The 23588-nt window shown below is 55.5% G+C and overlaps 1 protein-coding gene across 3 annotated transcripts in view; it reads left to right on the plus strand.

Annotated features, from left to right (window-relative positions):
* The first annotated feature begins 388 nt into the window (after window positions 1–388).
* The window catches only part of MYH14 (myosin heavy chain 14), an 80436-nt gene continuing 57236 nt past the window's right edge, over window positions 389–23588 (plus strand). The window contains exons 1-12 of one of the 3 annotated variants that reach the window (XM_054588751.1): window positions 396–439; window positions 1222–1414; window positions 1845–2057; window positions 5532–5942; window positions 11156–11312; window positions 13647–13674; window positions 13802–13904; window positions 14565–14588; window positions 15866–15958; window positions 16303–16366; window positions 18700–18798; window positions 19754–19894. In XM_054588751.1, the coding sequence (XP_054444726.1) occupies window positions 5535–5942; window positions 11156–11312; window positions 13647–13674; window positions 13802–13904; window positions 14565–14588; window positions 15866–15958; window positions 16303–16366; window positions 18700–18798; window positions 19754–19894 (1117 nt within the window). In that variant the 5' untranslated portion in view covers window positions 396–439; window positions 1222–1414; window positions 1845–2057; window positions 5532–5534. Of the gene's footprint in view, window positions 440–1221; window positions 1415–1844; window positions 2058–2658; window positions 2770–5531; window positions 5943–11155; window positions 11313–13646; window positions 13675–13801; window positions 13905–14564; window positions 14589–15865; window positions 15959–16302; window positions 16367–18699; window positions 18799–19753; window positions 19895–23588 lie in introns of those variants that run through there. The other 2 variants (XM_054588752.1, XM_054588753.1) reach the window with 2 other exon arrangements.

A 23588-nucleotide genomic window follows, 5' to 3' on the forward strand; every position in this document is an offset into this window, starting at 1 on the left:
CCGGGGACCCAGGCATTCCGGCCTCCAGCCGCCCCCCCCACCCTACGCGGGCCCTTACAAAGGCCCTGATTCATTCCTCGCGTACAAAGCTGCCCATTCACCCCGGTCCCTTGGGCCTCCCGCCCCAGGCCGCCCCCCAAGCCTTGCCATTGGTCAAACCCGCTGTCCGTCAGGCCTCGGGTCTCGCCCACAACCGCACTGTCTAGCTCCGAGCTCAGGCGCGGTTCTTTTCCCACGGCTGGCACACTCCGACAACTTCTGATTGGCTTCTCCCACCAGCTGCTTCTCTTGATTGGCGGCGCGTCCCCAATGGGCGGGGCCAGAGCTTGCCGCAGCGGAGACCGATTGGTACCTGCTGCGCTCGTGTGGGCAGGGCTTTCCTGACGGGCCCGCCCCTCTTTCTCCTCAGGCCGAAGCCTCGGGACGGCCCTGGAAGCCGGTGAGTGAGTGCCCCGGGACTCGCTGCCCGCCAGAGGCGGCGGAGCTGGGCTGGGCCCTGGGAGGCTGGGGCTTCGAGGCTGCCAACGTGGCCATGGAGCCCTACGCGATCGCAGGGGCAGGAGCGGTGACAGGGACACTCACCTTGGGCGTGCTGCGGGACAGCCGCCGGGAAGCGGGGGCGGGGCGGGGGGCGTCTGTACTCCCCCCAACTCGAGTCCCTACTGTGTGCGATGCCGGGTCGGGGTCCTCGCTGCCGGCCCCGGGCCCATTCCGTAGGTGGGGAAACTGAGGCTCGCTTTGGGACCTTGAACTCTTTAATACCTGAGTCATCGCCTTCGGTCCCCCGCCCCCAGATGACAGTGTCTCTGTTTTCACTTGTAAAAACTGCGGACCAGAGATACGGGTCCGGACTGGCAGGGGCAGAGGGGTGGGGAAAGGCGTATCTGAGCACCTACCGTGTACTTGGGCGCTTTTGTTTTTGGAACCAAAAATGCCCTTTAATTATATGAACTCGAAGCGGGCTCTACTGCACCCATTGTACAGGGAGGGGAAAACCGAGGCTGGGCAGAGTTGGTTACTGCAGGGGACGGGGTTGAGGATGACACTTCTGAGACCAGCTGCATGCTGGGTCCCTTAGCCTTTCCGTCCCACAGTAGCCCACTCAGGAAGGCTTAGGTGGCGAGGCCGGCTCGAGAGCGTTACCAAAGGAGTGGAGAAAAGTGACATCTCTGAGAACCTGCTACTACACGCTCCCCCCCTAACCCCTCTTTATAATGGCAGAAAACGACCCGGGCTTGGACCCAGCTCCCGCTCTTACTGACTGCATGACCTTGAGCGCCTCTCCGTGCCTCGGTTTCCCGTTGGAGACTTGGAGATGGTCATCGTCCCCATCGCATTGTTTTCTTTGAGATCATTTTATGAGTTAAAACTCGGAGAGCTGTTCTAAGAGCAGAAAACGCCAGGCACATAGTAGGTGCGCTTACCACTATTTAGTCCTCGTTTCACCCTTGGGGAGGCTGAAGCTCCCGAGGCCAAAATAACGCTCTGTCGCCCTCTTTGGTACTCACAGTACCCTCTGAAGGTTGTGCTGTCCCCTTTCCAGGGTTGGGGAGACTGAGGCTCAGAGAGATTAGATGATGTCGTGAGGCATTGCTTATTTAAGCCCCGCGCTGGGCTCTTTCTCCCACATTGTTTTCTTTATTTCACTGGCCGAAATTCACAGAGAGAAAGTTGAGGCCCAGAAAGCTTGAGCGGGATTCAAAAACCCTGGAGATCTCAGCCCTCTCCGCAGCGAGCGCCTGACCTTTACCCGCCAGAAGGAGGGGCTCCCGGCGCCGCCGCGGCCTCTGCCGCCCACCTGGCTACCGGCTCATCCCCGCCTCCCCGCATCCTCCTTTCCCCAGCTTGCGGCTCCAGGACCCGCCCCCTTCCCAAGCCAAGCAGGTGCTGGGTGACATCAGAGCCAGGCTCCCTCCTGGTGACGCGGCGTGGCCCCGCCTCGCGCTGGACCGCGGAGGTAGCCGCACCTGAGAGCTCCGAAGGGGACCAGGGATTCCTGTGCCCCCTCCCCACCTTCCCGCTTCCTGCTCCGACTGGCGCCCCCAGGTAGTGCGGAGGTACTTCGGGATAAGGGGGCGGCAGCCCAGGAGCTTGGGTTTCGGGGAAAGGTGGGTTGGGCTCTCGGATTCCTGGACCCGAGGAGGGGGGTTGGGGACCAGGAATCCCAGTCTGAGTAAGGACGGCGCTGGGGGCCGGAACTCTTAGATCTTGAGAGAGAAAGGCACTCGGGCCAGAACTGTGGGTCTGGAGGCCTGGACTCCTGGGTCTGTTGGAGCAGGGGCTAGGGGTCTGGAATCCTGGGTCTGAGGGAGGAGGGGCTGGGGGTCCAGAATCCTGGGTTTGCCGGAGGAGACTGGGAACCTAGTTCCTGGTCTGAGGACGAGGCGCCTGGGGTTTCAGACTTCTGGGCCTGAGGGAGGAGGGGGCCGGGAGCCCAGGTCTCTGGATGTGGGGGAGGAGGGGACTCCTGAGTACTAGCGCTCGGCTGAGGTCAGAGGGCTGGATGCCAGGGGCCCCAACCCTTGCCCCAGGGGCGGATCCCTGGCTCCTTTTCCTTTTCTAGTCCAGCAGTCTCAGCCCCGCCCAGGGCAGGTGCTTTCACCTGCCCGGGTGACAGTAATGAGCCCAGGCAGAGGCGTTCCTGCTGGCTAGAGGGTGGGGCTGCCTGAGGGGCTCGAGGCTGAGGCCTGCAGTCTGCCTGGTCAGGGCTGTTATCGGTCCTCAGGATCAGTCCCCAGGCATCCTCACCTCTAGCCTGACTGCAGTGAGGTGAGGGGCTTGAACCCTTGGGGTTAAGGGAGGAGGAGGCCTCGGGTCCTCGGCCCTAGAAGATTCGGGTGCTGGGGGCCTGGGCTCCTGAGCCCGGAGGAGGAGGGCGCTGGGGGCCCCGGCTCCTGGCTCTAGGAAGGGGAAAACATAGGACTGGGTGATTGCAAAAACTCCCAAACCCTTGCTGATCAAAGGTCAAGGGCTGGAGAGGAAGTGGGTGGGGTAGGGTGCATGGGGGTAAAGTCCTAGGGACGGGGCTGGGCTCTGGGTGGATTAGGGCCACACAGGAGGCCTGGGGCGAGCCTGGGCAATTTTGGGGCCCAGGAGGTGGCAAAACACCCCCCGCTGGTGGTAGAACCCTGCCGTCGGTGGGCAGGGGCCCAGGGTCGGAGGCCTGAGAGCGCCAGGAGCAAGCGTCTCTGTGGGCAGGGACTGCCGGTGCTGGGCACGTGAGGAGGCAGTGGGACGCGTGGCTTGGAGCCTGGTGTCCGGTGGGAAAGGCTCTGCAGGAAAGACAAGAGCCTGACGGGACCCGGTCTGGGGATGCCTCAAGAGGAGCTGGGTGTCTGGAGGGGCTTCTCCAGGGGTATGTTGGGGGTGGAGGGGGCCCTGGAGGCACTGAGGTGGGGGAGACCGCGATGATGGGGTGTTCCTGCGGCTGGCGTGGTAGGGTGGTGGTGCGGCCGTCTGAGGCAGTGGAAAAGCATCGAGGCTCCTTCAGGGGCAGGGCCGTAACGAGGGGCAGGGAGCATGCTTTCCTGATGGTGCTCAGGCTGTCCTGGAATTGCTGTGTTCTGTTCGCTACTGGTCTGTGGCCCCTTTGAGGACGGGGAGGGGCCTAGTACAGTCTGACTCACCCAGTGCCTCCATCGCAGCTCGCAGCTCACAGGGGGCTGCGGTGGTCTGAGAGCAGAAGGGGATCACCGTGAGCTCCTCCAGGCAAGGCCCCGCCTCACTTATCTCGGGGTCCCCAGGCTCCACGGCCGCAGGGAGGGGTGACTGAATGGAGGAGTGAATGAATGGGGCCAGTCTCCCCATTATACAGAGACAGAAGTCAGGTCACAGGGAAGGAAGGTCCTGTGAACTGAGGAAGGACATTCAAGTCTGTTCTGCAGGCCCCGGGTAGACCAGGTGCAGTCTGGGGACCTGAGTGATGGGCATCAGACTGGCGCCCTTTGGGGCTCCCGTCTAAGAGGTCGAGTTCCTCATCATGACCTGATCTGGCCCCCTTTGTCCCCAGTCTTACCTCACCTACCACTTTCTCTCCTTCCATACCCGGACTCCAGCCTCTCTGGCCTCTGACAGTGCCACAGACACACAGGCGCACTCCTGCCTCAGGGCCTTTGCACTGACTGTTCTCCCAGCCTGCAATGCGTTTCCTCCCTCCCGACATTCCCATGGTTTGCTCCCTTCATTCCCCTCAGGCCTTTTCTCGAACACCACATCAGAGAGGCCTTCCCTGGCCACTCCAATTAAAACCACAACGCCCCTCAGCCCTAACGTCCACCGTTCCCTGCCTTATTTTTTTCCCTTGGCATTTCTCATCATTTAACATGCTATATAATTATTTATCTTTTTATCTGTCTCCTGGGATTACAGCAGCACTATTCAATAGAAATAAAATGCAAGCCAAGTGTATAATTTAAGGTTTTCTAGGAGCCATATTAATATTTTTTTCAAGTCAAAATTAATGTTAATGCTGTATTTTATTTAACTCAGTGTGTCCACATGTTTATTGCAATATGTCATCAAATAGAAATCAGACCAACAATGCAAAGAAGCAAGGAAAATATGACCAGCAACACTGAAAGGAAAAGAAATCAACAGAGACAAGAGGGAAGCGGGGGTCAGGGAAAGGGAAGGGAAGGGGAAAGTCAAGGAACATATAGCAAGGACTCATGGACAAAACCAAAGGGGAAGAGCTGAGGGAGGGAAGGTGGGAGGGGGCAAGGGAAAGAGGTGGGGGGAAGGCAGAGACAAATGTATTTAAAAAGTACATAAATTAATTTAAAAAAAAAAGAAAAAAAGAAATCAGGTGTGTGCCTTCAACTTAGACCCCCATCTCCATTTGGAGTCTCCATTTCAAGTGCCCAACAACCATATGGGGCTCTTTATATTTGAATTTAATTAAAGTTGAATACAATGAAAACTGTATTCCTTGGTCCCACTTGCCACACTTCTTCTTCTTCTTTTTTAAATTTTCTTTTTACTGATTATAGAAAGAGAGGAAGGGAGAGAGAGAGAGAGAGAGAGGGAGAGAAACGTCTGCGTGAGAGAGAAACATCTCACATGCACCCCAGCTGGGACCGAACCCGCACCCTGGGCATGTACCCTGACTGGGAATCAAACCCACGACCTTTCAGTTTGTGGGAGGGCGCACCCACCAACTCAGCCACACCAGTCAGGGCGCACTTGCCGCATTTCAAGTGTGCAGTTGCTACATGCTGCCGTGGCTTCGTGTTGGACAGCGCGGGGCTGGAATGTAACTGCCTCAGGAAGGCAGGCGTCTTTTCCCGGCGTGTTTGCTGCTGCATGACCAGTGCCTTGGACAGTGCCTGGCTCACTGCCTGGCATATTACATAATTATTGGAAGACTAAATGGATAGAGAGGCGAATGAATGAAATGAAAAAAGAGGTCTGTGGACCCACTTTGCAGAACTATAAAAAGAGGTCCGGTGAAGAAAGACCGTGGGGACTGGCCTGGGACGTTGGGGGTGGGGACGGAGCCCCCCTGACCGCCATTCCCTTCTCATCCCCTGCAGACCATGGCGGCGGTGACCATGACCATGCCCAGGAGGAAGGTGCCCCCCAGGCCGGGCCCGGTGCCCGAGGCGGCCCAGCCGTTCCTGTTCGCCCCCCTGGGGCCCGGCGTGGGCGCTGGCGCTGGGGGCTCGGGCACCTCCCCGCAGGTGGAATGGACCGCGCGGCGCCTGGTGTGGGTGCCTTCGGAGCTGCACGGGTTCGAGGCGGCGGCGCTGCTGGATGAGGGCGAGGAAGAGGCCGAGGTGGAGCTGGCGGAGAGCGGGAGGCGGCTCCGGTTGCCCCGGGACCAGATCCAGCGCATGAACCCGCCCAAGTTCAGCAAGGCCGAGGACATGGCCGAGCTGACGTGCCTCAACGAGGCCTCCGTGCTGCACAACCTCCGGGAGCGCTACTACTCCGGCCTCATCTACGTGAGTGGCCGCCTGCCCCCGAAGGGGCTGTGCGCGATGGGGAGCTGGGGGTCAGCGCCCTGCCGAGAACGGACAGGAGGCTGTGTATTATCCCTGTCCCACGGCTAGTGGCCGGGTTCCGAATGACCGAATTCCCAGGACGGCTTCGGACCCCACTGGGGGTGCCCCATAATGTTATATGGTAGATGTACCTTATTATTTTCCTAAAGTATGAAAAAATTCTGAATTCTCACCTATAATGCATCCAGGGTGTTTTGAGAAAGGGGTACGGGTCTGTCATGATACTTAATGAGAACCGCTGAGTGTGGAAAACCACGCACCCGGCTGCGTGCTAAGCGACTTTCGTGTATTAATTCAGTTCCTCTAACGTTGCATGAGTAGCCTATCATGATCCCCACTTTACCTAAAAGGAAACTGAGGCCCAGAGAGATTTAATAACAATACAAACTAACATTTATTAAGCATATACTAAGCACTCAAATATATTGTCTCTTGGAAGGGGGTGGAAAAATTATCATAGCAGATTATAATTAAATATTACTGCAAAGAGATAAAAAAACTAATGAGAACACGTAGCTTACATAAGGACTTTATATTGTCTCAGGACACTTTCACAGTTGTAAAGCATTTTATAGCTCAAGAAACTGAGGCGCAGAAAGGTCAAGTTCCGTGACCAAGGTCACCCAGTTGGACATGGCAGACCCGGCCCGTCCAGCTCTGGGTTCGACCGTTTGCTGTGGTGCTTCTGAAGGCTGAGACGGGACTGACAATGGGGAGGCGGACTGGGGCGGCCTAGTCTCTGGGAGGCACGTCATGTCTCTCCTGTTATATAATCTTTACAGCAAACGAAAGAAATAGGATAGTGCTTCTTAACCCTGCCTTCGTGTTAGGATTATCTGGGGAGTGTTCTGTTTTTTTTGTATTTTTTTTTTTAAATATCAACACCTGAATTCCATTCCAATACATTTCCCATTTAAATCAGGCTCTCTGAGGTGTGACAGGGTATTTGTTTTTCGTTTTTGGGGTTTTTTTTTAATCCTCACTGTAAGATAATTTTTTTAAAATTTATTTTAGATAGAGAGGAAGGGAGAGAGAGAAACATTGATCAGTTGTCGCTTGTTCAAGCCCCAAGTGGGGATCAAACCCACAACCTAGGTATGTGCCCTGGCTGGGGCTTGAACCCAAAACCTTTTTGGTGTATGGGATGACGCTCCCACTGACTGAGCCACCCGGCCAGGGCAGGTATTTGGTATTTTTAATAAGCTTCCAGGGTGGTTCTAATGGGCAGCCAAAGCGTTATGAAGAGCAAACAGGATTAGAGAGATTGACAAGGAATGTCAGCAATAATAATGAAAAAATAATAACAGTGGTGGCTAGCAAATATTTATTGAGCACTTACGATGTTCCAAGCAATGTTCTAAGTACCGCGTGTGGGTTATCAGCTCACCTCTAGGCCAGGGACTCTTGTTCCGGCCTGACGTTCAGGAATGTTAAGTGATGTGGATCCCAGGCCACGGAGACGTGCAGGAACCCAGGCAGCTGGCCCCAGAGCTCTGCTCCCGACACCAGCTTGGAGGCCTGGAGTCTCGCTGCCTCGCTCGTTTAAATTGGCCACCAGGAAAGAAACCCACAAAAACGCCTAACTAGAAGCCTAAAAGGCAAAGCGCTGGTTTCATGTTTAAAAAGAACTACAAAACCACAATGAGAATAATAAAAAAAAGTCACTAAATGATGTGATATATAAAAAAATGAAAATAAGAAAACTGGCCCCAAGAGTCACCCTGTTAAGCATCACAAGGCACAAGAGTGGCGTGTCTGTGTGAGCTCTGACTCCTGAAGGGAAGGAGGAGGCAGGCCGTGTGAGGGCCAGCGCCGGCTCGGGGTCCCTCAGTGGCGGTGGCAGATGTGGGATTCGAACTGAGGGCTGTCTGACCCTGGATGGGGTTGGCATCTTCTCCAGGCTGCACAGGCCCCTTCGGATTCCTCGCTCGCCTTTGTGAGGCCTGGGAGAGGGGCCTCTGCCTGAGCCACTCCCCTGGGTCTCACCAAAGGCAAGGAGATCAGAGGGACCCCCAAGACACCGTGCCGCCCTTTGCCGTTTAACAAATACTCCCAACCCTCACAGCAACCCTGTAAGGTGTCTGCTATCATCCCCATTCTTCAGGTGGGGAAACGGCCCCTCAGAGAGGGGCCAGGACTTGAACAAGGCCTCAGAACGAGGAACTGGCTAAGTTGGGATTTGAACCCAGATCATCTGACTCCAAACCCCACATCCTATCTACTGCAGTAGGAAGATAATTGGGAAGGTTTGGGGCAGCGGGGGGTTGGGAGGACAGTGGGGAATGGCGAGGCCTAAGCTAAGGCTGTGGCCCAGGAACTAGGGAACTGGGGCCTGACAAACGGAAGCGAGATGAAAGTTTCTAGAAGCCCAGATGGGAAGCGAATTGGCACTTAGTGAGGGCCTGATTTCTTACTGGGTGCTCTTCTAAACTTCTTGCCAATGAGATCTTGTTGACCCTCCTCTGCATATGGCTGTGAGGTAGGGATTAGCACCTCCTTTTCCCACAGCTTGGAAAGGGGAAGCCTTGGCCCAGTAGCGGGTAACAGCTCAGGTGTTAGGCACCCCTGAGCCCTGTACATGCCACATGAACTTGTGGATGGCTTCTGGCATCTGTATGTGAGCACGCTGTTCCCGTCCCTGTCTGATGAGAAAATGAGGCTCAGATAGGCTAAGGTGCCCGCTGAAGCCGCCCAGTTAGAAGATATTACAAGTGCCATTCAAGCTGTGCCCTGCTTGTTAAGCATGGGCCAGTGCTTAAGACATCTTTGTTGACTGGCCGCTGAAGAGGGGAAGGCAGTGTTGCCCGGTGGGAAGTGGGGCTTCCAAGGGTCCAGAGGCCTGGTTTCTGCCTCTAATTAAGTATTTGGCCTTGAATGACTCTGAGTCACTGTCCTTCACTGGGAAGGACACCCATTTTAAAAAAGATTTTATTTATTTTCAAAGAGAGGGGAAGAGAGGGAGAAAGACAGGAGAAACATCGATGTGAGAGAAACGTAGATCGGTTGCCTCTTGCAACGCCCCCACCAGGGATAGAACCCGCAACCCAGGTATGGGCGCTGATTGGGAATCAGACCGGCGACCTTTTGCTTTGCTAGATGACGCCCAGCCCACTGGGCCACACCAGTCAGCGCAGGGCACCCGGTGGTTGAGCACTTGTGATGCTCCCTGCTCTAGGGGACACTGGGAGATGCCCTGTGGGCCTTTACTCTTAGAATTCTTCGAGGTGGCGAGGTTCAAAGCCCCATTCTCCGGGGGGTTGGAGACCGAGGCTCCCGCAGGACACATGCCCTGTGTCAGGTCACGCAGCTAGAAACCCGCTGATGTGGCTTCAAAGTCTGAGCGAGCTCTGAGCTCCCAGGTGGGATGGGTAACTGGGAGTCTCGGGACCCATATTTAGAATGCCATTATGGGCCCCGCCTTGGGCCGGCTGGTTTTTATTCTTTATCTCCCTTAATCCCCACAGCCTCGGTAATGAAGCGGGGAGTGTCGTTCCCGGTTTCTCAAGGAGAAAACTGAGACTGGGTAGAGTCGCGGGGCTGAGCTGGACCCCGCGGGTCTGCCTTCAGAGTCCCCAGTGCTGGGACACCACTCCAGACCCTCCCAGCAGATTCCCCAGTTGTGCTCCGGGCACTCGCGTGTCCCTCCCTGGGGGCACCGGCCTCTGCCCTTTGCCCCCTGGCCTTGGCAGCCAACTCAGGTTCCTGTCGGGGTGTCGTCCAGGCGACAAGGCGTGGCTGGCAGGATGGGGCAGGGGTGGGAGGGCAGCAGGGGGAGTGGGTTCCCCGCCAGCCAGGAGTGCCGGCCGGGGCGCCAGCAGCCATGAGATACCCTCCCAGGGAATGCGGTCCGGCCGCCCCGCCCTCGGAAGGGGGCGGAGCTCCTCGGAGCACCCAGCAAACCGGTTGCTCCGCTCCGGGCTGGCCACCCACCCTCCCGCCGTTAAAAGGTTGGCACCTGGGAGCCGGCAGCCTGAGGTGGCCACACCCTGCTCTGCTTGGGAAGCACAAGACGTCAGGGAACTAAAAGCAGCCCTGCTACTTGCCAACTAAGTAACCAGCAAGCCGGCTAACTAGCTGAGTGGCTGGCTAAGTAGCTAACTGGTTTAAGAGCTAACTAGCTAAGCCACTAAGCAGCTAATTCTCTGGGCTAGCTGAGCTAACTAATTGCAGCTAGCTTAGCTAGTTTGCTCTCTGGGTTGGTTTAACTGGGCAACCAGTTAGCTCTCTAGTTGTATAATTACCTCTATCTGTCCTGAGTACCAGTTGCTTACCCAGGTCAGCTGGAACGGTTCTTCAACGGTCCCGAACCCAGGCCCAGCGTGTGTACGAACGGATTCAGGAAGTCAGTGAACTTGGACGCAAAAAAAATTACGTCTTAATTTCGATGTGTCTAGAACTTGAAATTTAGCATTCCCTCCAATGAGAGTGGACCACAAGTTTGAGGTCCAGCGGTATAATAGACAATCTACACGGTACCCGTTTTGTGCAATGACATATGGAGATGTCATGTTTTTATATTCACGTTATAAATGTCTTTAATCATAGGTAGCACTTAGCTGGTTACATAATTTAATTCGTCTAAGCAGTCCCTGTGAGTCTGTTATTAATAGAAACCACAGAATATTCCTGTCGTGTTTCAGTGGCTGCTGATACTATGCGCGCCCTTCCTGGGCTATTCCTTGTGTGTTCAAGCAAGTACATAAAAACATTCCTCTTCCACCCTGTTCAATGCCAACGGCTCTCGCCTTGCTTCCTGTCACTTGAAAATGTTGGAGATCGTCCCATACCCACACGCTGAGAGCGTTACGGGAATCCGCTGTACAAACATGTCTTCAGGCCGTTTCCAGTCCTCGCCCTCATAAAGAAAGCTGCAGTAAATGGGCTTGCCCACGGTCCTTTTGTGTGTGTGTGAGTCTAGGGGGTGACAGGCTGTGACCTAAGGCTGCCTGGCTCTCCGGGTGAATCCGTACCCACACAGCACCTTTGTGCAATTTGGGAAGATTCTTTCCCACCATCAGCCTGCAATGTTTGTCATAAGTGTTCGAGTGGACATTGTCAGGTATGAACGGCAACCCCCTTGTGCAGCGCACCCCCGGCCCAGCTGCGCATCGTAGGCCCGCGCCTGAGACCCTCCTCCCTCTCGTCCACTGCAGACGTACTCGGGCCTCTTCTGTGTGGTCATCAACCCGTACAAGCAGCTCCCCATCTACACGGAGTCCATTGTGGAGATGTACCGGGGCAAGAAGCGCCACGAAGTGCCACCCCACGTGTACGCCGTGACAGAGGGAGCCTACCGCAGCATGCTCCAAGGTGCGTGTGCAGCTGGCCACGGAGGCCGCCCTCCAGTGGGGGCGGGGTGGGGGAACGGGATCCGGTGACGGGTCCAGGGTTCCCGACTCTGCGAGGCTTCCCTGCAGGGCAGGAGGGAACACAATGGAGGCTGAGTGGGCGAGGGAGTGGGTGAGGCTTGGGCGAGGCCCTGGGTCCTAATCAGGCTCCTTTTCTTTCTTTCTTTCTTTCTTTCTTTCTTTCTTTCTTTCTTTCTTTCTTTCTTTCTTTCTTTCTTTCTTTCTTTCTTTCTTTCTTTCTCTTTCTTTCTTTTTCTTTCTCTCTCTTTCAAGATTTTATTTATTTTTAGAGAGAGGGGAAGGGAGGAGAAAAAGAGGGAGAGAAACATCAATGCGTGATTGCCTTTCATGTGCCCCCCCCTCGGGACCTGGCCCGCAACCCAGGTTGTGCCCTGACTCGGAATGGAACCAGTGACCTTTAGGTTCGCAGGCCGGCGCTCAGTCCACTGAGCCACACCAGCCAGGGCTCTGGCCCCTTTTCTATCTGCCTCCATGTTCACCCCTTCTCTCAACAAGTATCATTTGGGAGCCAGCTGGAGCCAGGCTTCTGCCAAAATTTCTGTTGAGACAGTGATCCCTGGAGCGTCCATTCATTCGTTCGGCACTTGTGTTGTTGACAGGGTCTGCATTGTCACAGGGCGAACAGCAGCCCCGCGCGTGATGGGCAGGTTGCGTGTTGTCTGTAACAGGGGCCGCCACTCACGCCGCGACAACGTGAATCAGTCCTGACGAAACTACACGCCCCACATGTAACAGACATGATGAGCTCGTTATGCATTTATTATATATCATCTTTTTAAATAAATATTTTGTATATATTAAAAATACATATTAAACAGCCCTGGCTGGGTGGCCAGTCGGTTGGAGCATTGTTCCATACACCAAAAGGTTGAGGTTTGATCCCCAGTCAGGGCACATACCTAGGTTTCGGGTTCGATCGCTGGTCAGGGCGTGTATAGGAGGCAACCAATTGATGTTTGCCTGTCACACTGATGTCTCTCTCTCTGTCTCCCCGCTTCCTCTCTCACTAAAATCAATAAACGTATCTTCAGGTGAGGATTTTAAAAAATTAAATATTAAAAAACATACTTTTCTATCATACGACATATAATAGTATGCAGCAGTATATTTATATTATACATATGAAACTTGCAGCATTTAATATATGCTGTTTCCAAGATATGTTATAATAACATACTGTATTACGCAATGGTTCTCAGAGGGCGGTCTCAGACTCAGACCTGCTGAGTTAGAAACCGAGGGGAAGCGGCAGGAGGCTCATGTTTTCACAAGACCACATCCCCGGGTCCTTCTGCAGATCCTGATGCAGGCTCACCGGTCTAATAGACAACGGTGTCCAACCTGCGGCCCACAGGCTGCATGCGGCTCAGGATGGCTATAAATGCGGCCCAACGCAAAATCGTAAATTTACTTAAAACATTATGAGATTTTTTTTGTGGTTAAGTGTTGTAATGTATTTAATGTGTGGCCCAAGACAACTCTTTTTCTTCCAGTGTGGCCCAGAGATGCCAAAAGGTTGGGTACCCCTGATTATAACATACCTGCTTCATGCAGTAGAACATATTTAGATGTCATGTTTTTAGATTCACATTATAAATCTATACTTAATCATAGGTAATACTTACCTGATTATATAATATAATTTATTATACATTTATTTGTATAACTTTGAGCTGTTATTATATCCCAGTTATTATATCTTAAGAATGAAGGTACAACAAAGAAAAGGCGAGCGCCTACTCTGAGCCAAGTCCTTTTCATGGGTTAGCACATTTAAGCTCACAGCAACCCCATGAAACAGGTGAGATCTCCCTGACTTCCAGCTGGGGACACTGAGGCACAGAGCAGTGTGGTCATTACCCACGGTCCCACTGGTGGGTGGGTGGCTGAGGTGGGATTCGAACTCAGAGTCCTCGGTCACTGCCTCCCTGGGGTCCAGGATCTTGCTCTCCTGTTTTCAGATCTCCTGCTCAGCACAGGGAGGGGCTCAAATTGAAATCTGTTGAATGAATTTCATGCTGTTTAGTTGGAGTTTCTTGTTTCCTCAGGTGAGGAAACTGAGGCTCAGAGAGAGACAGCTGCTTTCCTGGGGTCACACAGCAAGCAAGAGGCCAAGTTGGGTGGGGGTATTAGACTCCAAGGGGATCACACATCAAAACCCAAGCTTTCCCTTATCCCCCGGGGAATGAATTTGCAAAGGGAGTGCCCAGCATAAGCGGCCAGGGTCCTGCAGGAGAGGCCATCCCAGGTGACACATTCTCCTCTGTCCCTGCAGATCGTGAGGATCAGTCCATTCTCTGCACGTGAGTAATCCTGGAGGGCTTCCTGGTGGAGGTGGGGTCTGAGCTGGGTGTGGCTTTCCTTGGAATGGGCTGTGCTTACCTGAAATCACTGCTGACCCCTCTTACTTACCTTTGTTCCCCTGCATAGTGGGGAGTCCGGAGCCGGGAAGACAGAAAACACCAAGAAGGTCATCCAGTACCTTGCCCACGTGGCATCATCGCCCAAGGGCAGGAAGGAGCCGGGCGTACCGGTAAGTGACCTGCCTTGCGACGCGCTCTAGACCCTGCCACCAACAATGCCCTCTCCATTCTCAGGCTCTGCTTCCCTTGTAACTCCCTACATCCTTCATGAAGGATCATAGTTGTGGGTCCTCTCCTGGCTTCCCATGCTGCTTGTGCACCTACTATGTGCCTGATATAGTGCTGGGAGCAGCTGCAGGTAGACAAGAAATGTAAAGGCCAGTTCTTAGCCTTGTTGGCCTTTGGAACAGCACCAGGCACATAGTAGGTACCCATATTCCTGAGCACCTACTATGTGCCAGGACTGATTTAGGTACCTGCAATGCCCTGGTTGGCTTTCTAAGTGGGCATTTATATAGTGCTTGTCCCTTTGCTCCCATAATTTAACACCCCAGTGAGGCGGGTGTTGTTTTCCTGTGTTGAAGATGAGAAACTGAAGGCACAGCTTGGGTGAGTCGGTGTCGGAGGTCACACACCCAGCAAGGGCTAGAGTGGATCCAGACCCAGGCGTTGGGGTCCCCCCAGGCCTCCCCACTCCACACGCGTCGTCTCTCCCCCTCGTCTCTCCCCTTGCCCTGGCCACTACCCGAGACCGCCAGTTCACCTGTGTGTCTGTCCATGTTTCATGTGCCGTGTCCTGGTCCGTGTCTCGTGTCCCGTGACTTCTTCAGGCCTCCACCAGCGCCATGTCTTATGTGAGTAGCAGGGAGTCACCTCGAGTCATGATGTCCTAATGCCACCCAGATCACCCCAACCCACAGTCTTTCTGGCAGACAGGACCCAAGCCACTGGTGGTCTCACCTGCCAGGGAGCCACACTGCCGCTTATGGCGGTCCCACTAGGTGCACACCAGGTCCTGCACTGTCATTTAATGCAACCCTACTGTGTATACACGGGGCCACCCACCGTTGTTTGTGGCAGCCTTTCTGTATAAACACACCCAGGGTCCATGATGTCATTTTGTGCGGTGTGTATGTAGACCCCAGTCTGCACGGCTACTTGTGTTACCTCTACTGCGTTGTGCAGACTGGCCATAGATACCCACATGAAATAACTTAGAGACCAAAAGTACCATTTATTGCTAATCTGCTAAATGTTTGTAGATGAGGCCCATAGACCCCATGGATTCACATAATCCAGAGAATGACTTTTATTTCAGGCCATTTATTTCACTGCCATTTACTTCAGGTCCAAAGCTCAGGCTAGTCTCTGAGGGCTCACAGAGAAATGAAAGAAATAGTCCATACCCTAGAGAGCCTGACTAGGAAGGAGGAAAAGAAAACTGCTGTTCATTGAGCACCTACTATGTTCCTGGCTCTGACACCAAGATGGCTATGGGAAGTTTAGAGTAAGATCCCTACCCACAGGGAAGGAAACTACCATTTCTTGAATACCCACGATGTGTCAGTTTGAAACACTTTATATAGATGGTATAGACTTTCCCTTAAATGCATGAGTACATATTCACTGTTACAACAACAAAAACATCAGATAGAGTGAAATTCCTTTCTTTCTAAAAGAACTTCTAAAATCTCAGTGCCCCCTCCTTGAAGTGGTTTACGCTGTTTACACTTTGGAGTGTATCCTTGTAGACCTTTCTCTAAATGTTTACAAACATGTTTATATACCTGTAGAAATGGGAGTCTTGTTTAGTGGTGTTTTTTTCCTCGATTTATTTTTTTTATCAATGGGATCACATCCCATTGTTCTGCAATTTTTTTTGTTTGTTTGTTTGTTTTTCTTTGTTTCCACTCAACAATTTATCTTGGAGATGTTTCCTTGTTCCCTTCACGACAGACTGACAGGCACCACCCGGATACAGGGAAGTAGGCACACACCCAGATTCACAAAGGTCCTTCATGCACACACTCAGTCAGCTGTAACCAGACCCCAGTCTTCTGCCCATGTTGTTGCTGAGGCACCATCTCCTCCCCCCACCTCCGTTCCCCCCATCCCCCCACCCCCTGCACAGGGCGAGCTGGAGCGGCAACTTCTCCAGGCCAACCCCATCCTGGAGGCCTTCGGCAATGCCAAGACAGTGAAGAACGACAACTCCTCCCGATTTGTGAGTGCTGAGAGAGGGCAGTGCTGGCTACCTGTCCACCAAACAGCAGCTGGGCGTGTGGGGGGGGGGCAGGCAACATATGCGGGTCTGCTGAGGAAGGAGGGGCCAGGGGCGCCAGGGACCTGGGTCCTGAGGAGAGGAGTCAAAGGGGCCTGGACCTTGGATTCCCCAGGGAGCCCCCTGCTGAGACCCCCATGATTGGGGCGGGACTCCAGGGATGGGAAGGAGGAAGTCAAGAGGCCGTCCTGGCTCTGGGAGGGGTGAGTGTGGGAGCAGGGTGCTCTTCAAACCCTCTGGAGGAAGAGGGCCCTCAGCTGAGCCCCCTTCACCCCCTTACCGCCCAGGGCAAATTCATCCGCATCAACTTTGACGTTGCCGGGTACATCGTGGGCGCCAACATCGAGACCTGTATCCTTCAGGTCCCTGAGGGGGCCCGGGGGGACGAGGGGCAGCCGAGGAGGGAGGCTCTTGGGATCTCACTGCTTTCAGAAAACAGGCATCAGATTGCATAGGGAACCCCGGCTCCTGCTGCTCAGAAACTGTGCCTCCGTTTCCCCCTCTGTAGGAGAGGAAGGCTCACAGCCTCTGCACCTGGAAGGAGGAGGCCAGGGGATTCCGCTGCTTTTAGCAGAAGGCCAGCGCAGCCTGGCTAAAGGGTGGTGGGTTGGGGACCCGCCTCGGGTGCATTGATTCACTCGGAGGACTCACGGGCCTCAACATATAGTCATACTCACGCCGGGACGCATCAGGGCGAAGGGGCGCAGCACGGTCAGCGAAGGGGCGGGGCATGGGCTGAAGTCCAGGGGAACCCAGCACAGCTGCCAGAGCCCTCCCCCTGTGGAGTCACACAGGACACACTAGCGCCCCGGCAAAGAGAGGTGACAGCACATGGTGTGTACCAGGAGAGCTCATCAGAGACCCGGCACCCGGGGTTTTCATCAGGGGCTGGTCACCAGTCAGCACCCCCTGCCTGGAACGGACCAACCTCCCAGACTCCCCAAAGGAGAGCTGGTGTTCAGCACCAGGTCACCTTGTGCAGCATAGGCTTGCGGAGCCACTCCTGAAACCCAGGTTCCCCGCCCCCAGCCAGGGGCTGCCTCAGGCCCACTGTGTCTGCCCCGTTCTGCACAGGCGGCCTGCGAGCTCAGTGGGAATGTACCAAGGGAAACACAGGAGCTCCCCGGGCGCAGAGCAAACAAATCGTGCAGACCCGGGCTCCAGTCCAGCTCTGCTGCTTGGAGGTTGTTGGAACGCAGGGCACGTGATGAAACCCCTCTGTGCCTCAGTTTCCCCCTCCGTGGGTGGGGAAGGCTCACGGAACCTGCCCTAGGAGGGTTTAGAGGACAATGTGGGTCAAATTCTTAGCACGGCGCTCACCACGTGGTAAGCACTCAGCAACGAGCTCTGGTTATTAGAAGTTGATGATTGAAGTGAATTAACAATGTCCTCATTGATGTTCATATTATTGATTAATAATTATTCATCATAATGTTACCGATATGAATAAGAAACCATATCCCCGTGCCCGGGGGTGTCTGATAAGCTCTCTGTCTTCCGAAGCCTGGGGAAGCCTGCGAGGCCTGGTGCCCCTGCAGCCCCCGGCTCCTGCCCCGCGCAGTCCCGAGGCCTCGGCTTCTTCTCTGCCTCGCGGCACCTGCGCGCCTGGGCTCTGAGAGCTCAGGGCCCTTCCTGCCCCGCCCATCCTGCTGTCCCCCACCTCCCCCGACGCTGGGGTCCCTGCATCCTCTTTTTATCTTCACGCCTGTCTTCTCCGCCTGCGTTTGAACGCTCACTTTCTCCCGTCCACACTCCCCAGGCACCTGCGGCTGCCCCCGCGGGGCACAGCAGCGGTCTCTGCCTCCTGGCCGGTCCCCGCCGGGCGGATGCTCCCCGGGGCAGGTGCCACGCCCAGACCAATCTGATAGGTCTCGGGCTCTGCCAGACGCCCCCCCGCCCCCCGCCGCCCGCCACCCCGCGCCGCCCGGCGCCCGACACGTCCTGAGCGTTTCCCATGCGCCCGGTGCGGCCCTGGGACCTCTCGGTCTGTTATCTCCGCTCCTCCTCCCGCTGGGCCCGCGAGGCAGGGGCCATCATCGTCCCATTTAACGAGAGGAAACCGAGGTGGGGCTGTCGGCACCCAGGGTCGCACAGGTTGCATGTGCTTCCCCCAGCCCACCCTGCCTGTGGGACCCTCCCCCCTGCTCCCCATTTCCCCAGCAGGTTCGCGACCCCACGGCTTTAAGTCAATGGACCTCGGTTTGCAGCGAACCTTGGGCCAGGCTCTGTGTTATGACTGTCACACAGGGTCATGGCAGGGAGGGGCAGGCGAGGTACTGAGTGTTTTATTTACTCTAAAATGTGTGGCCATGCTTAGTGCTTGAACGAGTCAGGTGACTGTCCTAAGAGGGAGGAGCCAGTAGCCTCACTATCTGCATGGGGAAACTGAGGCTGGGAGGGTAAATGATGGCAGGAGATATTCTTACTATGCCTCATTTACCCCCCCACAGCAACTCAGTGATGGGTGTTATGATGCAGCTCCTTGCACAGATGGGGAAACTGAGGCACAAGTGCTTAAGTGGCACGCTCAAGGCCACTCACCTGCTTAGCGACAAGGTCGCCGGCCTGGGCTGAGAAGCACTTCACTGCATTACGGGACAGCAGGGGGCCAGAATGGACAGAGGGGGCTGGGTGGGGTCCCGTCCCTCCCCTTTGCTGCGGCACCTTGACTCGCCTCCACCCAGACCTGCTGGAGAAGTCGCGGGCCATCCGCCAGGCCAAGGACGAGTGCAGCTTCCACATCTTCTACCAGCTGCTGGGCGGCGCAGGAGAGCAGCTCAAGGGTCAGTGTTGCTGCTCAGGGGAGTTAGGGGGGCGGCATGTGGGCGGCATGTGCCTCTGGCTTGTCTGGGTCCCCGGGGGAGGAAATGGGAGGTGCTTGTGCCCATCAGGCTCCTGCTGGGGAGTGGATTCTGTCCTAGATCCCGCTGCCCCTGCTTCCTGCCGCCTCACGACTTTGGCCGGTGGGGAGTCCGGCCAGCCCCGCCCCCCGCCACCGCCGCCCTGTGCGGCTGGGTGGCTTCTGCTGCCCCCTGGTCCTGCTGTCTCCTGGGTCTTGATGACACGGGCCATGTGGCCACGTGGCTCCTGTTCACACTCACGTCTCTTCTGCCCGCTCCAGTGGGCGTGACTCCAGCCTTGCTGTGGCTCCCGCTGCCTCATGGGTCCCTGTGGTCCTGGTCTGTGTGGCTTCATGGCTCCCTTCACTCTGGCTGCTGCCTGAGGTTCTGCCCGCCTCCCGCTCACGCTCCTCCTGCCTGCTGGCTACAGACAGCGGCCCCGCTGCCCTGTGGCTCCCTCTCCTTCTGGCTCCTGCCACCCCGTAGCTTGGGCCTCCTCCTGGCCGCTCCTCACCCGGGCTCCCGCTCACGAGGGCTTCTCAGCCCACATGCCCTCTGCTGCTGGCCCCTGCTGGCCCACGGCTTCCACTCTCTTGGGCACCCTCGGGCCCATTGCTCCTGCCGACCAGCGGCTCCTGCCTGCTCTGGGCAATTCCAAGACTTGAGAATCTCTAAGAAAAAAGGGAAGATGAAAGGCCTCATATGTGCTAAACACCCACTCCACACCCAGCCCTTCCCCTGAACCCGTGAGGAAAGGATCCTCACTCACTTAGCAGAGGAGGAGACAGAGGTTCCCAGCGGGGAACTGGCGCGTCTGGGGTGGCCTCTGAGGAAGCCAGGATGTGAGTCTGACCCGACAGTTCGCCCTTGACCTTGGCCTCTGCTCGTTCCCCTGCAGCCGACCTCCTCCTGGAGCCCTGCTCCCACTACCGCTTCCTCACCAACGGGCCGGCGTCCTCTCCGGGCCAGGAGCGGGAGCTCTTCCAGGAGACGCTGGAGTCCCTGCGGGTGCTGGGATTCACCCATGAGGAGATCACCTGTGAGTGAGGCCCCGCGCCCCACGGAGGGTGGGGGTGGGCTCTGTGTGGGCCGGCCGGGGACCTGCTCCTGCATTCCTTGGTTTATTTGCTCAAGCGTATGTTGAGCAAGAACTGTGTGCAGACACCGAGCCGCAGCAGGAAATGACACCGATAAGCATCCCTGTCTCGGGGAGACTGACTAAACGAGAACCACGGCCCAGATAGATAAGGAAATCTGTGGTCTGTGAGAAGGTGATGAGCGCTGGGGAGGAAAACAGTGCAGGGAATGGAGGTGGGGCATGTGCAGCTTTAAGCAGGGGATCAGGAGGGGCCCACTGACATGGTGGTGTTTGAGCAAAGGCCTGGGGGAGCCCCGGGGGTGAGCATGGGTGATACGGGCGAAGAGCTGTTCACGCAGGCAGAACAGCCTGTGCAAAGGCCCTGAGGCAGGGAAGGCATGGCCCGTTCGAGGAACTGAAACTTCGGTCTAGTATGTGACAGGAGAGTGGACGTCGGAGCTGCAGAGGCAGGCGGGGCCTCAAATTCCAGCCTGAGGTGCTGGGCCTTTGTCCCCGGGTGCTGGGAGCAGGGCAGGGGCAGTCCTGGGCCTTGTGGAGGGTGGACTGGCGGTCGGGAGGGGGCTGCGGCCTCGAGGAGGCAGGGGAGAGGGTGTTGGTCTGGGTGAGGCGGCCCTGGTGTGAGATACTCAGAGCATCAGCCTTTGTTCTGTCGGCTTACCTCTGACCTTGTCGCCAAACAGTATGTTTTCACAATAGTCCTGTTGTTCACTAGGGCCACCATAACAAAGCACCCCAGACCGAGCCCCTCACGCAGCCGAAACTGACTGTGGCCCAGGTCTGGAGGCCGGAAGTCTGAGATCGAGGTGTTGGCAGGGTTGCTCTGCCTCTCCCCTGGCTTCTGGTGGTTTCCTGGCAAAATTCCCAGTTCCCTGGCGTGCGGACGCATCACCCGATCTCTGCCTTCATGTTCACATGGCGTTCTCCCCATGTGCACACCTGTGTGTGCCGTTGCCACCTGTGAAGGGACACCCGTCATACTGGATTAGGGGCCCACCTACCTGTATGCCCTCGTCTTAACTGCAATGATTGCATCCGCCATGACCCACTACCCAAATAAGGTCACATTCTGAGCGCTCCTGGGGGTTAGGACTTCAACATACCTTTTTTGGGGGGTGGGGAGGATGTGAGTCAGCCTATAACAGGCACGTGGAGATTGGCCTCCGTCTGTTTTCTTGCGGCGGCCGAAAGCTTTGTTGTTTGGATGAACGATGATGTTTTCCACTGGTCCCAGGAGAAAGACCCGGATTTCCAGGGCTGAGCCAGCACCCGGCTCGCTCTCCTCTGGTCCCTGGCACTGCCGGCGGCCCCGGGACCTATTGTTGGCGGCTCCAGGGCCCACGTGGAAGGGCTGCAAACAGAGTGCCAGCTTGGCTGTTTCCCCGGTCTCCTTGGGCGTAGTGACACGGGGTCCCAGGCCTCCCCGCTAGATTTCCCAACCATGGTTGCATAATCCCCCCGCCTGCCTGTCTCCGTTCTCCTCCCTGGGCAGCTGGCAAACAAATTCAGATGGCCCCTGCCTGGCCCCTCAGATTCCACCTGGCCTCCTGACACATGTCACCTCAAATAACCCTCTGGCACAATGTATGACATGTGATTACAGCCAAAGGTTATCCTGGGAGAACCGAGTTTCCTAAAACGCACTGCCCCCTGCCCCTAGCCCTAATTTCTCACTGTTAAGCTTCCTGTATCACTTTTGAGAAATATTTTAGATAAGTTAGAAAAGAGACACATTATTATTATTATTTATTTTTAAGATTTCATTTATTTATTTTTAGAGAGAGGGAAAGGGAGGGAGAAAGGGGGGGAAACATCAATGTATGGTTGCCTCTCGCACGCCCCCTGTTGGGGACCTGGCCTGCAACCCAGGCATGTGCCCTGCCTGGAAATCAAACCGGCGACCTTTTGGTTCACAGGCCAGCACTCAAGCCACTGAGCCACACCAGCCAGGGCTATTATTATTATTTTTTATAAAGACAGAGATTCTCTAGCCTCAAGGTTGATGCTCAGCTGTCCTGGTGATTCGAATGTTAAGATATTTCTCTACTGATTTAAAATTTCCTGCACAGCAGTTGCTCCGGGAGGACCCGCCTCCCAACCTTCCTCCCAGGAGCACCTGAGAGAGCAGCTGAGACTGACCAGCAAGTAAAGACCACCTGGCAATTCAGGCCCCAGGTTGGGTCCCAGGGGGCACTGCGGTTACTCAGCTCATCACCCAGTGCTTGGGCACTTTGTGCCCCACTTTTCCCACCAAACAGTGTATTTTGACCATCATTCTGTTATAGTCCGTATAGGCGAACTTCAGTTTTTTGTGTGGCTGTGTTAAGTCTTCATCGTTTCAATGAGCCTTGTATCCAAACCCTGCTCCTTGCAGACAGAGTCTTAGGGCGATTACGTCCCACTGCTATTGGAATGACCAGAAAAGCACCGCAAGTGTCTTTGTACCTAGGTCTTTGTGCTCCTGTGCGAACAGAACTGTAGGAGCAATTCTTAGACAAGAAATGGGGGATCCGAGCAGAGGTGCGACTTTTGTTTTTTTCCAGCTTAAAAAATATAACAGCCTTATTGAGATGTAATTGACATGTCAAACCGTTGACCTAGTTAAAGTGTACGAGTCAGTGGCTTTTAGTACATAGATAGAGTCGTGCGTCCACCCCCACCGTCAATTTTAGAACGTTATCAGTGGCCCAAGGGGAGAACCGCACCCTTGGCCGTCACGGGCCGGCTTCCGCCGCCAGCCCCTGGCAGCCGTTCCTCGGCTTCCTGTCTCCGTGGATTTGCCCACCCTGGACCGCCCCTATAAATGGAATCAGACCGTACAAGGTCCTTCGTGGCTGCTGCTTTCACTCGGCCTGATGTTTCATGGGTCATCAGCGAGGTAGCCTATATCAGAGCTTCATTCCTTTTTATTGCTGAATAATTTTGATTTTTATTTTTTATTATGGGACATTTCAAACACGTGTGAAGGTAGACAGTAGAGGGTAATGACTCCCTGAGCACCTGGCATCAGATCCAAAAATTACCCACTCTTGGCTTATTGGGTTTCACCTCTAACCCCTCTCTCCACTCCCCCAAGCATACCTCCCACCCTTCGTGCATTTTAATTGTAGACATCAACCTCTTCACCGTCCAGAAGGTGGCGCTAGTTTCCCGCTCCCTGAGCCTCCCGTTCCTCCGCCTGCACGACCTCTCTGAGCTTTTTGGTGTAATAGGTGGATCGAGCCATTATAGTTGATTTGTGTTTCACTTAAACGGACTGGAGCCAGGGGGTCACTTTTTCATAGACTTTCCTGTTGACAAAAGGAGATAGAGGTCCAGGGAGGTGGAGCGCCTGCCCGGGACGCCCCGCGACTGATGGGGAGGTACTGACAAGGCCAGGCCTGGATGCTTCCCAGACTGGCAGGCGGACACCTCTGGGTCGCCCCCGGGAAGCCCGGAGCAGCAGGGCAGAAAGCGTCGGGGGCCAGCCCAGGCAGGACCCCCATCGTCCGTCCGCCTGCACTGGCGCCGTAAAGGCCACCCCGAGAGGCTGAGCCGGAGCCTGGCCTCCGAGGAGGCGGGTCCTCACTCACGTGAGGCAGCGGCGGCGTCGCCAGCCCAGGCGTCCGCAGGCCGTGGCTTGCTTGCCATCTCCCCG

This window comes from Pteronotus mesoamericanus, unplaced genomic scaffold, assembly GCF_021234165.1.
Source record: "Pteronotus mesoamericanus isolate MK-2021 breed Mesoamerican mustached bat unplaced genomic scaffold, CSHL_Meso_final scaffold_137, whole genome shotgun sequence".
In the NCBI taxonomy this organism is placed as follows: Eukaryota; Metazoa; Chordata; class Mammalia; order Chiroptera; family Mormoopidae; genus Pteronotus; species Pteronotus mesoamericanus.